At 40.7% G+C, this 16,207-nt stretch overlaps 1 protein-coding gene across 1 annotated transcript in view; it reads left to right on the top strand.

Annotated features, from left to right (window-relative positions):
- ASB3 (ankyrin repeat and SOCS box containing 3) overlaps window positions 1–16,207 on the top strand; it is a 1,155,430-nt gene that overhangs the window by 23,020 nt on the left and 1,116,203 nt on the right. Inside the window, exon 2 of the mRNA XM_044055058.1 lies at window positions 12,209–12,364. Coding sequence (XP_043910993.1) covers window positions 12,209–12,364 — 156 coding nt within the window. The remainder of the gene's footprint in view (window positions 1–12,208; window positions 12,365–16,207) is intronic.

Below are 16,207 nucleotides of genomic sequence, written 5' to 3'. Positions count from 1 at the left end.
CTATTACTTAATGTGCAGCCATCTTGGAAGCCCTTAAAGACTCCTTTCATGTGGCTCAGCATAGCGTGTTTCTGAACTAAAGGCCTTTTCACTCTAGTAGCCTTATTTAACTTTTCTGAAAGACAGGGTTTCCTTGTGTATAGATTTCTCCTTCATTCTGACAGTTGATGATGCCTAAACCTAAATAAGAGCTTCCACCTAAATGTCAATACTTTTTCATTAGTGTACTTTTTCTTTACTTTATATTTGCCATTGTTAGACCTGGGGTAAATTTAAGTCAAATTCTTACTGCTTTTTGCCTCATGCTGTCTCCTTGCACACCACTATGATTTTTGTGAAGTCTTTTTCTGCTGTTTACCTTGCCTGCTACATTATATAGGCTAGAAGGGCTAAACCCCAGACTTTCACATCTTTAGGAATGTATTTAATACAAGTCACCTGACTCTGGCTATACATGATCAATAAACAGTTTTATACCTAGGCACTGACTGCAGTCAGACATTTTATATAAGTATTTTTATTTTTAAGTGACCAGCAACAGTTTTACCACACAAACTCTAATCTATTAATCTCCAGTCTTAACATATGCATAGTTAGCTTTAAAAATCAAGGGATATCCTTACTAAAGAAAACTGATTCTTGTGATAACTGTCAGAAAAGTAACAAGTCAAAGTAATCTCTGATAATTCTGGAGAGATACTTCCACAAAAAATGATACCCTGAATACAATGCTTGCTGTGTCCGAGGTCCCCATAAAAATACGTCAGGGAGGCGAATGCCTTGACTGTAAAATGAAATCCTGCAGCATGACAATCCTCCATTAGGCCATTTTAGAGAATAAGTAATTGGAAGGTAGTAGTTTATTTATTTAACCTTTGATGACAGAGTAGGTGCACTGTCCTGGATGCCCATGTCAAGGATGACCCTGGTAATAACCAGAAAACAAAAGGAAGTATTTTTGCCGAGTAACAAACTTTTGGGCTATTAGATCAGCTTTTATGATTTTAGAGATGGTCTTTTCACCAGAGCTTTCTGGAATTTGTTTCTATGAACGATAGCCTTTGTTTTGTAAGAGAATAGGTTATAGATTTTAAGAATAGTTTGTTTTTGAGACTTTGGTAGTAGTTGCACATCATGTTGTGGGGGAAGGTGGGTTATGCAGTAACAAGGCGCCATTAGTAAGAGTGAGGCAATGGCATTAGTACAGTAGAAAATCTTAAGATAGTGTCAAAACATTTTTTCTAGTTTCTGGGTGAGACTGTTTTTTGTTTTTGTCAGTCTGGTCTAATCTGGATAAGGCATTTTAACATACCACAGACGTACACTGACATTTCCATTATTACATCAGAAGAGGTAGTGCCATTATCAGCAACTTCTAAAAACAACCTCAAGGTTATGCTGTTGACGTCTTAACAAGAAACTGCGCTCACTGGAAGCAGTCCTCGCCTTGGAAGATGCAAACATTTGTGCAGTCACAGAGACCTGGTTCAAAGTTGTGGAGAGCATCCCAGCCATACCAGGTTACACCTCCTTCCACATGTTCAGACTACAAACTGAAGGCATGAAAACTAAAGGAGGTGGTGTATCAATGTTAATTAAAGATAAATACACCTCCAGATTGGTTAAACAGTATGATTCCCTGGAGATACTTCAGGTACAATTAACTGCTGGTAGGACACCTGTTCAAGTCATTGCCAACTACAGGACCTTCTCCATGAATCAGAACACCCACTCTGCCTGTTTTGTTCTACTTGAGTCTGTCAAGATACATCCATCACCATGGTTTTGGGTGACTTTAACTACCCATCCATTGACTGACTGGTAAATTACTTGTGCACAAACTCACTTGCCCAAAGGTTCCTCGACTTTGTTAACTCCAGTGCCCTGGACCAGCTGGTTGTCACCCCCAAGAGGGGTGTCAACATTCTGGATCTGGTGCTTACCAATATGGGGGAACCACAGTAGCACCCCCACTGTGAGGTCTTCCCTGCTGAGATCTGACCACAAATCAGTCTCATTTGAAGTAACTGTCGCACTTGCTCCCCCCCCTGCAGCAACTAAACTATAAAAATCTTCTTCAAAGCAAATTATAATCTCTTACAGGATGGTATAAATAGCTTCACTGCACCTCCCCCCTCAGATGGAACTGGCAACTAAGCCGAGTTCTACACCAATGCTTTATACAAACGCATGTATAACTGCATTGGCTCAGCCGTACGTGATAGGACCAAAACAAGCTCCTTAAGGAAGTGCAAACCTGCCTGGTGAACAACTGCCATTAACAGGCTGTACAATAAGAGGAAGAAATTGCTGCCTAAGAGGTAAGAGGGAGCAAGCCCTAAATTGGAAACACTCCCTCCTCAGCTTAAACAAGCAAATAAGACTTCTTGTGAAGTCCTCCAAAGTAAACTACGAATCCAAATTAACTTCCTCAACTAAGGAGAGCCATAAGGCATTCTTTAGTTACATCCATAACCTAAAAGGAAAGGCCCAGATTTGTGCCGAACTGGTAGTTAATGGTGTCACATATACTGAGCCTGTGGAGATTGCTAACCTGTTGGCCAACGGGTTCTGTGAAAACTTCACTCCCCTGTCCCCAACACACGTACCTCATGACATCTCTACCACCTGTCCCCTACCTTGATCTCTAAAGAGCAGGTCGTAAACACCCTCTCTAAGGCCAGAAACACAGCATCTGAGGGACCTGATAACATCCCAGGCTGTGTCCTACAAGGGCTCCAATAAGAATTGGCAACACCACTGGGTACTCTTTTCAGTCATACTCTTAAGCACCAGCTTTGTCCCAGCTGAATGGGAAATGGCCACTGCTATTCCTTTATATAAAGTTGGTGCTTCCACTGACCCTGGGAACTGTAGACCTATTAGCCTGACTAGCCTTATCTGCAAGGCCATGGAACGAATCATCACAGACCTTATCAACAACGGTATATGTAATCTCCAAACACTTGACCCTACTGCAGTTTGGATTTGTCAAAGGGAGGTCATGCCTGTTAAACCTGATGGACTTCTTTGAGACAGTCACCAAGGCCCTGGAAAAGGGGAAATCTGTGCATACAGCCTACCTAGACTTAGTCAAGGCTTTTGACATTATCCCCCACAAATTTACCCAGCTAGGTATCAACCCTTGTATTGTTTGGTGGGTCATTAACTGGCTCACTGATAGAACACATATAGTCAAAGTAGGGGAATCCACCTTCAGCAGCAGACCTGTAACCAATGGTGTTCCACAGGGATCAGTCCTGGAAACTTTATCTATCTGTTTGTTTGTTTGCCTGCCAGGATAGTCCGGCTAGACAACAAGTGTCCATTTTCAGCGGAGTCCTGGGGAGAAAAGCTCCATACAATTACTTAGAGAAAAATTACAAAAAAGTTACAAGAAAAATTTATAGAGTAAAATTACAAAATAGTAGTATAAAGATTTGTTGACATTACAATAGCTTATATACAATATGATGACATTACCCAGTTTGGGATGAACATGCATATGACATAATGTACAATATATATGCAGTAGACAGTTAAGAACCTAGGTAGAGAGTTTCCTCTACAGTTTGGAATTTGTTTAGGTTCATAGGTAGATACTAGGCTATCTGCCCTAGGGCATTTATAAGCCTAGCCAGAGTGTATTTGGTTTCCGCCTCCCTATTAGATTAGCCTACTGTGCCTCTGTAAAGTAGGTCACAGAAGGTACCCTTTTAAGATTAGTTTACTGTGCCTCTGTCTAGCAGGGACACAGAAGAGATCCCAGGGGTGAATTTGCGATTTCCCATCCACGCGTCCAAATTTCGCTTGAAGAGGGTCAACGAGGGGCTATGTCTAACATGAATTGGGATTCTATTCCAGAGTGAGGGGAGCCAATGGGAAATTGAATCTGTCCCTCCAGCATGTCCTATTTATTTTTGTGCTGAGGTTTAGGTCCCTGGATAGTGTAGCTCTAAGGGACTTGGATTTTTTGAGGTGGAGCATGTCCATTATTTCTGGGTTTGACATGGCTTTGTACGTCAGGCATAGATCGCCTCTGAGTAGGCGGTAAGCAACTGAGTAGAGCTAGAGTTTCTTTAGTCGAGCTGCATAGGACATCTGTTTGTAGCCCATGATCCTCTTGGTGAGGTACTTTTGGGGACTCTCCAGTTGCTGCAGGTGTGGGGTAAGGTACATCCCAAACGGGGCATTGTATTCAATTATGGGCCTGATGATGTAGAGGGGCACAATGACCTCTCTTGATCTAGATGCGAACCCTTTCGTGATAAGGTGGGCTATATAGAAGGTCTTTCTAACCACTTTGGTAACGTGATTATCAAAGGAGAGATTACTATCTACTTGGTCCCCAAATCTCTAATTACTTCTTCCGTACTTAATGGATTAACACCTATGTGGTAATTTGTGGGCACCTTGTTTTTCCCAAATTGGATGACTATGCACTTTTTAGCATTTAGCCTGAGGCCGTGGCTCTGGCACCAAGCATCCGTCTCTGTGAGACCCTTTTGGAGGATGCTTGTGTCAGCTGGAGATTCGATTATGGCCCCCAGTTTGCAGTCATCTGCGAACTTTGTCAGCCATAATCCCCCCATGTTAGCCTGAACCTCAGAGAAGTATATACCGAACAAGAGAGGTCCCAGAACTGAGCCCTGTGGGACGCCACTTGTAACTGGTTTGGATTCGGACATGGCACCTGCGATTCTGACCATGTGGGTTCTATCTCTGAGCCAGTTTGCAACCCATCTTGTGATATAGGGGTTGATATTTAAGCTGGTAAGCTTATTTATGATGCCCGAGTGGGGCATTGTGTTGAAGGCTTTTGCGAGGTCCAGGTAGGCTGTGTGGACTACCTTGCCCTCATCTATGGCTTTGGTAACTGTTTCAAAGAAATCAACTAGGTTTAAGAGGCAAGATCTGCCCTTAACAAAGCCAAATTGGGTAGGGTCCAGTGTCTGGAGGCTCCCAATGTCTTTGTTTGAGTTCCATGATAATATGCTCCATAGCTTTACAGACCAGACTAGTCAGGCTTATGGGGTGATAGTTTCCAGGGTCTGTTGTGGCACCACCTTTGTGGAGTGGGACCACTGTAGCTGTATGCCATTCTTTGGGTACATATCCTGTAGTAAGGCTAAGTTTGAACAGTGACTTAATGTGAGGGTTCAGTTCTTCTTGGAGCTCGTGTAAGACGCAGCCTGGGACACCGTCCGGTCCCATAGATGCTGTGTTTTTTGCTTTGGAGAGGGCAGCTTTCACCTGTGCATCTGTGATGTCAGGGAGGTCACGTTCAGTTGGGATAGGCATTTGCTCCTTTGGGGGGGAAGGGGGGGGGAGTTTGCGCTGCAGCTGTCTGCCAGGATGTTGGCTATGTCTGTAGGTTAGGTATATTTTGTACCGTTATGCAACAATTCAGAGCATGTCTGGGAGTTTCCGCCCATGTTCCTGACATAACTAAAGAAGGCCTTGTGATTATCTTTAGTGTCTAGGGCAATTCTCCAAATGGAATTTATTTCTCCAAAGTACAAGCAAAAACTAAAGGTCTGTGGCTAGCAAAGTTTGCTGATGACCGCAAACTGGGAGCAGGTCGTAGAATCTCCAAATGATAACATCCTACAAGAGGGTCTTAAACAAATGCTTGGTGCCAAAGTCATGGCCTTAAACTCCATGCAGAAAAATGTAATATCATCCCTTTCATTAAGAGCGATGTTCTTGCTAACTACCACATCAATGGCAAAACCCTACGTATGGACTCAGTGATGAGAGACCTGGGCACACAGGTTGACAGCAACCTTACCTTTGATCACCATGTCTCCACAGTGGTAAGAAAGGCATTCTATATTGCTCATCTCATAAGTAAGGGCATTGCCTCCAGAAAAAAATAAGTTATAACCTCCCATTACTCATCCCGTCAATTGAGTACAACACCCTTTTTGGTATGTACCTTTCCAAGCACCTGCAGCAATTGAAGAGACCACAAAGGTTCCTCACAAGGAAAATTCAAGGTCTTCAGCATCTGTCCTATGTGGATCATCTGAAATCACTGTCACTATTCTGTTTCATACAGACTACTCCGAGGCGATCTCTGCTTTGCATATAAGGCAATCTCTGACCCTGCTTTATTGGAAATGCTGCAGATCCATAAGTCAAATGGTATGTGGGTTACTCGCTCTAAAGACCTTAACGTGGTGTGTGACATCCCGCTGGAGGGACGGATTTGTCTCCCAGAGGTTAGCACACCTTTGGAACAGACTCCCACCTCATGTCAAACAGAGTACCTCACTGGCCCTCTTCAAATGCAGTCTGGATGATTGGATAGGTAACTGTAAATTCACCCCAGGAGTACCACCGGTGTCCCTCTTGGACAGGGGCAATAGGTGCTTATCATGGAAATAAGGGGAGAATTTGGCTAGGCTTGTAAGGGCCCTAGGGCCAATAGCTTAGTAACTTCCTATGATCTTAAGATCTTCTGCCCAGGGCATAAGCATTAGTGTTTCTAGACAGTGCATCACTAAGTAATTGTCCAAATGCTTTGTCTTTTTTGACAGAGATTGTAAATATGTGAGTTGTTCCTGAAGGCCCACTTTCCAGGGGCAGCATTCACCTTTGTGACTTTTTTCAAGATGTGAAATATATTTCTGAAATAGCAATAGGGTTTACTTTGCAAGCCTTGACTAACTTCTCAATATCTAGAACTTCCTTTTCCAGATTGTTTTTTAGACAATATATTTCCTTGTGTCCCTGTCCGGTAAGTTGGTCAAAAGATTTGCTTAAGACTTGTCCGAAGGGTATTCTGCTGACAGAATGTGTTAGAATCCGGTATAGCTGTGTGAGGTGCTCATAACCTTAGGGTTGGGAAACGGTATGCTGGCAATATGGCTTCTTTCCTCCAGCCCCCCTGCATCTTAAAGTTGATTGCATTTCAGAGGAGACGTGCTCACAGTGAGCTTGTTTATTTTTATTTATTTATTTATTTATTTATTTATTTATTTATTTTTTTACCTTCCCACAAAGCTAAGTCAAAACTATACAAACTTCATCTAGCATCTACTACACACACTCTCCTCACTAAAAACCTGCTTTGTTCTGGAGATATCCATCCCAGCCCAGGCCCCTCTTCTTCTCTCCCCACCCCCACTCTCCCCAAAACTACCTGTACACTGCCCCCATCTTAGTACTCTAACAGTCGCAACAGTCATCTCCATTCAAATACTTAACTATTTACTCATTGAATATTTAGAGTCTAGCAAATAAAGTTACTGAGTTCATAGGTTCATACTAGGCTATCTGCCCTAGGGCATTTATAAGCCTAGCCAGAGTGTGTTTGGCTTTCGCCACCCATTTTAAATTAATTTTGCTATGCCCTTTTTCAAGGTTAGTATACTGTGCCTCTAACAGTGACACAGAAGTGATACCCAGGGTAAACCTACTATCTCCCATCCACTCATCAAGATTCATCTTGAGAGTCAATGAGGGACTCTGTTGCACTCATGGGTAGCTCTCAATACCCCTCACATCCTCTCCCTATCTGAAACCTGGCTCAAGCCACAAATCTCAAATAGTGAAATACTCCCACCAGGTTATAATATCTTCCGATCTGATAAACATGTAAAAAAAGGGGGTGGCGTGGCCATCCTCTACTCAAACAACCTTAACCTCTCACATTACCCTTCCCCAATTCCTGACTTCCTCCCAGCTGAAATCATCATCCTTAACTGCCATCTGAATCCCCACAAAAAAACTTGCAATTGCCTCCATCTACCTTCCTCCTGGTAACAATTTGCCCATTCTTGAAAACATCCTATCTTGGTTCTCCCACAACATACCATATGAGACCCTTATCCTTGGTGATGTCAACACTGATTGGTCCAAACTCACGATTGACTCCCCCCAACTCAGTATCCACCTACACGGCTTCCACCAATTTATAACATCTCCCACTCGCTTCCATAAAAATTCCACCAACAGCTCCATCATAGACTGGATCCTTACCAGTTCCCCCCACCAATACCACAATCCCACCACCTTACCTGACTCCCTCAGTGATCATCTCCCTACCACCATCTTAAGACACTACTCCCATATTTCTGCACCCCACCTTATCAAAGACTGTTGAAAACTATCGACTTTCAATTCATCCCAGTTTAACTCCATTATCCACAACATAGATTGGGCCATCCTAAAACACCTCCTACTAAACAATGCTGTAAGCACTTTCAATAGCATCTTCATGAGTACTCTAAACTCCTTAGCTCCCTCTAGGAAGATCAGAGTAAAGTCAAATCATGTTCCCTGGCTCTCCAAGGAGACTAGGTCCCTTATGAAACAAAGAGATAGTGCTTGGAAAACCTGGACTAAAACTAAACAACCACATCTTCTTCAAAAATACAGGCAACTGAGGAACCTTGTAAAAACATACAACTAATGACAAAAAGTTAGACTATAGCTCTGCTCAGCTTAACAACAAATCCAATCCTCGAACATTTTGGTCAACTCTCAACAACATCCTGTATGCTGGAAAGCCCTCTAATCCCTCCCCATACCCTAACTCTTCCTCTCCGGAAACAACTACCCTTCTGAATAAACACTTTATCTCTTCCATCCAAAATCTGGTAACCTCTAAGCCAAACTCTACTTTGACACCCACCCCTCCAAGTCCCACTAACACAACTTTGTTTTCATTTGAGCCAGTTCCCATTACATCAAATCTCTACTACTCAAGCTAAAACCTTGCTCTCCTTCCACTGACAATCTATCTTCTACATTCCTCAAACTTGCTGCTGACTCAGTTGCCTATCCTATATCTATACTAATTAATCAATCTGTTCTGGAATCAACTGTCCCCACCCTTTGGAAATCTTTCTTTAATATCCCTCTTCTTAAAGGTGGAAACTCCACTGACCCCTCAAACTACCAACAAATTGCCATTCTGTCCTCCCTCTCCAAGATATTAGAAAAATGTATTCACTCTCAGCTTCTCAATCACCTCCTCATGCACCACTTACTTACTACCCAACATGGATTTCAACCTCACCACACACCATCACTGCCCTCCTCTCCTTCACTCAGATCATTGCAGAGGCCCTAGACAACAATAAACTCATTTCCTGTCTCTTCCTAGATCTCTCCAAAGCCTTCAATACTGTCTCTTATCCTCTACTACTATCCAAACTCGCAAATCTCCACCTATCCCCCTCCGCACTTGCCTGGTTTAATAGTTACCTATCTGTCTGGCAGTGAACAATCTGTCAAATGGCTGTCATCCTCCTCACCTTTCCTTCCAATCTCCACTGGTGTTCCCCAAGGCTCCATCTTGGGACCCCTTTTGTTTAATGTCTTCACCAATGATCTTTACACCTCATGCAAAAAGTCCTCCCATATTCAGTATGCCGACGACTCTACATTTATATCCATCTCAAATAATATTCCTGAACTACACTCCCTGACCCAACAAGCCCAACAGTCATGATGATAGATTAGGTAATCTTTTTCCATCGAAAGTAACCTTTTCATACAGTAGATATTCTAACTTGAAGGAAATCTTGAGTGTTAGAAAGAGAGGTACATCCAGAAGGAATATTAGAAAGGGCACATACAGTTGTGGAAGATGCAAGATTTGCAGCCGGGTAAAAAATTTGGATGGCATTAAAATTAATGGTGTCACATACAGGGCGCTTGAATATTATGACTGCAATTCCACAGGGGTGGTGTATATCATAGGTTGTGGATGTTTGCAACAGAAATGGTACATAGGACAAACAACCAGAAAGGTTAAGCTCAGGATCCTTGAGCATTTGGGTGACATAAGACACAGAAGATTGGAAAGTCCAGTAGGGAAACATTTTTGTGAGGTGCATGGGGGGGTTCCAGAGGGATTTATATTTAGTGTGCTGGGTAAACCCAATATACTGGGGAGCAAGGATGTGTTTCGTGAAAAATTATTGCAGATGGAAACTAGATTTATTCTAAATTATAAAACTTTGTTTCCTCATGGGTTAAATTTGGAATTTTAACATGGTGTTTCCACATATTTCACAGAGTATAGTTGTTGTTTAAAAATGAATCAAACATGAATTTATAAAGTTTAAGTATTTGTAAAACAGATGAATTTGTAAAATATTGGCATGACAGATGACTTATAAAAGTGTTTTTGCAGGCATGTTTAATTAAAATAGAACATCGTATGTAAGGATATCATATGAATGCATTTATATGAAAGTTTAAACTATTTTGCCATATTTAAAAAGATTGTTCCAAGATGCAGGTTAGAGTGTTGTAATAATAATTAACAATAATAATCAGCATTGATGGGTTAATATGCATCAATGATTCAATTAAGTATGATATAAAAAGGGTGGTGTTTGAAGCAGTAAAATGTATTCCAGGAGAAGGCGAAGGCCGAGGTACCAGAATTAAAAGAATTTTTCAAACCTACAGTGGATGTGTTCCTGTTTCGTATATTTGATGAATTTTGGCGTTTGGATGGAGTAGAGGTGTTGTATGTTTAATGTCTTCACCAATGATCTTTACACCTCATGCAAAAAGTCCTCCCATATTCAGTATGCCGACGACTCTACATTTATATCCATCTCAAATAATATTCCTGAACTACACTCCCTGACCCAACAAGCCCTACTATCCACCGAACAATGGCTCTCTCACAGCCTACTGATCCTAAATCCCAAAAAGACCAAACTCCTACGTTTCCTTCCCCGTTCTCTTTCTCATCACAAAACCTTCTTTTTTTTATTACATCTTCTAACAATACAACTATCCAACCTGACACCCGCACAAAACTCCTAGGGGTCATTATCGATGATGAACTAAAGTTCAGCCTACACATACTCCAGTGTATAAAAAAAACAAACCAGAAACTAGGTCTGCTATATCGGAACAAAAAATTCCTAACCCCTGAATCTAGATTTACCATGGGCCAGGCACTCCTCCTCCCCTCCCTCTTATATGCCGCCCCAGTTCTAACCAATATCCGGGCCTCCATTCTTAACAAACTCCAACAGATTTACCATAAAATAGCCAGATTCATTACTAACTCCCCATACAACTCACACCACTGCATTTCTTTAAACTCTCTTTAATGGCTTGAACTTCCCCAATTTCTGCTATCTTATCAATTTCATAAGCTACACTCTTCTTTATAAAACTCCTGTCCATCTCTATCTTCCTTAGTCTCCTTCTACATCCCATCCCGGACCCTCCATACTTCTAACCACCAATTACTTGATGTCTACCACCCAAAAAGGTCAGTAGGCAAACTACTCTACAAACACTCCCTTGTCCATGCTTGGAACAAACTTCCCCTTGACTTGCGTTCAATCTCCCACACCTCACACTTTAAAAATGAACTAAAAGCTTATTTTCTCAATTCCAGGACCTGCCCTTGCCATGACCTCACCTTGTCTTCCTTCCCTTTATGTACCCTCATGAGGTCCATACTTAGTACCTCATTACACCTCTCTTTCCAATGTGTCTTACTATGCATTTGCATAATTTTATACGAACAAAAACATTTTCTTGTTAACCTATTGAACTATATCAATGTAAAATTATGTTACTATGCTTCTTTTTAATGCAACTTTAACTTTATGCATGTAATCCAACATATGTGAAGCTTTTTGCTATAACTGCTATTATATTAATATTGTTTAAAATTGTATTTGTTTAAAAATGTACTACTGGAGCTTTTCTCTTCGGATCTCCACTGAAAATGGGCCACAAGCCCAGTTAACAAATGTCAATAAATAAATTTTGGATTATTATTGTGCCACACTAGCATGGGTTCACAGTTGGAGGCATCTAGTCGGATCAAGTGTTTAATGCTGCAGCCAAGGTAGCGGTCTTCATATATCAAGGGGAAGAGTGTGCACAAGCTGTTTTGGCATCTGAAGCATGGAAATAAGTCCTAAGAATGCTCCTGCTGTCATTGTCATCTTACAGGTCCAAGGTTATGGTGATTACCCTGCATAACAGTTGCTTATCCATTTTTAAATGCATTGCCTCTTAATATGTGGGTGCATTCTCGTTGCTGCTATTTTGATCAGTGATAATTCAACTCAAATTTTATGTCTAGTCATAATTTTTTAAAACTTGATGTTTTCTCATCTTTGGTCTCTAATATTGAATGTTACCCTTTCAATATGTAACAGGTACATAAAGTTTTGAAATGCATTACTTATAAAGCCATTTCCTTTCTCAGCTCCAAGTCGATCATACATAAATGCTAAATCATTTGAGGGAGAAACTCCATTATTTCTTGCTGCCAGAAACGGAGCTTTGAAAAGTGCAGAAGTTCTTTTGAAAGCTGGTGCTGATCCCAATGAAAGTGCTGATGAAGAAACAGCATTGTTTGTAGGTAAGCTGTGGTTAGTGAACACTGTGCATTTTATTAGGACTTGGCTTGCCTCATCTCAACAGGTCATGTAGAAATGAAGTACTGAAAAGCATCCACACTTCTGTCAGTGTATTTTGAAAATTCTATCATTTGGGAGGTTAATTACTTTAAAAGTCTTTATTTATTTGTACTGTGCTATTTTTTTGTCTGATATAATGCCGTTTTCAATATGTACCTATCTAAATGCTTGGCAGACTTTGAATTACACAGAGCTTGTTACTAGTCCTTACTGGAACACTCTGGATTCTGATACTTCACTGGATCTTGATGAAGTTCAAACATTGCTATCTTCCAATCCCTGCACTGCTTTGGTGCTCCCTTCATTGAACTGAGCATAGTCTGGTGTTCCTTCTAGGGAGCTTCACCTCTCTATGCAGTGTGATCCTGGTGGCCATTGCTAAGTGCTTTTTACAGGTTTACAGATTTGAGTTACTGAAGGTGGGGAAGGATTATTAAACTTCTGTAAGTTTTGATAATATCACAAGCCTGGACTACATACAATTTAGCCCCTGCCTCCATGGTTTCCTTTATTTTCTTCCCTTCTAATATAGAGTTGTTTCCCCACTCCAGGTTGCTACTGCCAGCATTTATATGTTGGTGCAGCTGAATCTCAAGCTACTCTACTTGGGAAGCATTAGACATTTTATTTTATTTTAGTTGACTTTTATTTACCTGGATAGTCCGACTTGACTTGGTAGTCCATTTTCAGCAGAGGCCCAAGGGGAAATGCTCTACTAGTTAGTTAAACAAGCACACATTTTCATATTGGTATACATTTTGAGACTTTCCTTCACAGATAGCCCACTGGCTTCCCAGGCTTTTTATCAAGCTTTTGCTACTGGTTTGAGAGTATGGGCTAAGTCTGGCTCCCTATTGAAGTATCTGTACTCTGACTGCAAAGTTCTGAAAAACACAAAAATAATAGGAGAAGAGCGAATATCAAAGATTGCACTTCTCATTTAAACTTGTATTTGCAGGGGGCAGTCTCCCCATACACTGCCCATGTGGGATTAAGCCCCCAACACCCCCTGAGCTTACATAAACCAACTCTGAGTTTGCTGTACCTCAGAAAAAAGGGAATATTCTGGACTTTGTATGTAACTCTGGATTTTTCGGTATTTGGTCTTCAGATTTAGAGACTCCTCGATCCAAGTCCTGTTTTTTTAAACAGTTACCTTTAACCTTTTCTCCAACAGATTGGCTGTAAATAAAATTTGTTTTTAAATGCTCATTAAGTGTGAAGATGTTACAGAAGCAGTCATTGTAATAATACAGTAATGGTCAGTGTTCTGCTAGATGCACATTGTTTCAAATTGGAATTCAAAGAAGCAATTTATTTTTGTAGTTCATTTCAAAAGCAAATGTTCTTTAGAGCAGAGTACTGCAACATTTAGTTAAGCAAATGACAGTTGAGATCAACAGGAAAGGCATGATTTTGCATGACTAGAATGATTTACCGACATAGGCTTCACCCTTAAGGGTAATGGTAGTTACAAGAGGCAAACTGGGCATTATCCATTGATTGGAAGAGGTCATGTGTTATAACATGGAATTCTCACCCTTTATATATAATTATAATCCCCTGAGGGTTGTATTAGGACCAGCATCCTCCAATAGGGCCTTTCCTAAACAAGCAGCTGGTGTCATGACCATGCATCAATCCACAACCCCTTTTTCCCGTTTTTGCATGAGGTCAATGTGTCATCTCACCAGTGACAATCATCTAGAGCCAAGGTTTACACCACCGGGTGGCTATCCTTCCTGTGGTCGTTCTTCCACACCACACACTCACACCTATGACCATTTTAGAGTGCCCAATCCACATACTCTGTCTTTGGAATGTAGGAAGAAACCCACGCAAACACATTGAGGACATACAGACTCTGCACAGAAGGCACCCCAGTCGAGAATTGAACTGGAGAACCTCTTCATGAGAGGCAATAGCACTGTCTGTTGTATCACTGACTAAATGCTGAGACTTGTAGAATAGTGTCCTTTGGCAAGCACGACTGTCCTTTCTTGTAACTATCACACAACACACCACTGAACGTTGATAACTTAGTTGAGGATCTAGGACTCTATATCGACAATGAACGTCCCCTTAATTGATGGATATCCACTATTTTAAGAAAGTCCTTTTTCATCACACAGCTTGTCTTAAAATATTCCACAACACTTAATGTCCCTTTCTGGTTTTGTTATGTATAAAATAATATCATCTGCAAATAGAACCAGCTTTTCCTGACCACCATACCAATTATGTCCTTGAATTTCCGAGTCCCTTATTTTCTGTGTCAGTGGTTCTAAATATAATGTAAACAACAAAGGGGAGAGCATACAGCCCTGCATGGTTCCGCTACTCAAGCAGAAATTATCAGAGAGGACCCCACCCACTTTAAATTTTGCCTCAGATAATATAATTGCATCAGGGAAAGCAAAATCTTCCATTGTCCTGCTCATGAAGTCTCAGTCTACTCTGTCGGATGCTTTCTCTGCATCAAGATCTACCAATAACAGTAGTATTTTCTTACATTCTGCTTCTGTCTGGATTATCAGTGTTCTGTTAATATTGTCAAATGTTTGCCACCCTCCACAAAACTACACTGATCCATATCTATCAATTTTGGTGTCACTTTTGCCATTCTTTTAGTGATTATAGAGATAAACACTTTATAATCATGGTTTAGTATTGAAATGGGCCTGTATGAAGCTGGATCCAATGGATCTTTAGGCATTACCATTAACACCTTCTTCCAGGATGCTGGTACTTCTCCTCTTAAAATACTGTCAAACAAAACCTTCCAGATCATTATCAGCTTTTTTCCCTCTTAGTTTCCAAACTTCCACAAGAATACCATCTATTCCTGGGGACTTTCCTGTAGATTGGTTATACATAGCCATTTTTATCTCAGCTCTTCGTCTCCTAACTGTTAGTAATTGAGCCTCATCTGCTTCTAACCTTAGCATATTTAATCCTTCCATAAACATTTCTATTTGTACCTTTTTCTTGATTTCCATATGTCTCTGCTTTATACAAACTTTCATAAAATTTCCAAAATATTTCTAATATTTATACAGGATCTCTTATCTTCCCCAAGCTTGGTGACTGCCCTTTCCACTTTTTGTTGCTTGAGCCGTTGCGCTAAAAGTTTTTTTTTGTGCTCTAGAATTATCAAAAAACAGTTGCTTAACATCAGTCTTTCTAAACTCTGTGCATATTATTGAGGTAATCCCTTACTTTCCGTTTAGCATTCTGCAGTTGCTTCTTTTTTCTTGCTTGTTCTGAGAAATTCCCCCCATTTTGCAATACTTCACATTTGTCAGTCCCTCGAAATAATTACTTCTCTGCCTTTCCATTATTTGTACCCTAATTTTAAACTCCACTTTAATTTTATCCCACTCCCTAGTTAAATTCCTCTCTTTTCGACCAATAGGTGGGAAAAGCGCCAGTGTCTCTTATTTCATTACCTTGTGTTTTTATTTTAGTTATTATTGGCGCATGATCTGAAATAGTTATTGGGTGTGTTTTCAAGACCTTCAATTAAATGCACATGTTCCTGTAAGATATTAATTCTGTTTAGCCTAGCCCAGTTTTTGTATATTGGAGAATATGTAAATTCACTCCGAATTTCTAGTACTGAATTCACATCTTCCATGCCAAACATTTTCATAAATTTCTTCAAAAATCTTTGTAATAGTTTCCCTTCTAGGCCCCCCAGACACCTCTTCATTGTTGCAAACCAAATTCCAGTCTTCACCTATAAGTAATAGCCCTTGCTGAAAGCTGATTATTTCTCCCAGAAT

The sequence above is a fragment of the Protopterus annectens genome, chromosome 1.part2, assembly GCF_019279795.1.
Source record: "Protopterus annectens isolate FY-2018-M chromosome 1.part2, PAN1.0, whole genome shotgun sequence".
Lineage (NCBI taxonomy): Eukaryota > Metazoa > Chordata > Ceratodontiformes > Protopteridae > Protopterus > Protopterus annectens.
The sequence above is the reverse complement of the archived record's forward strand: the minus strand, read 5'-3'. Positions and strand labels throughout refer to the sequence as shown.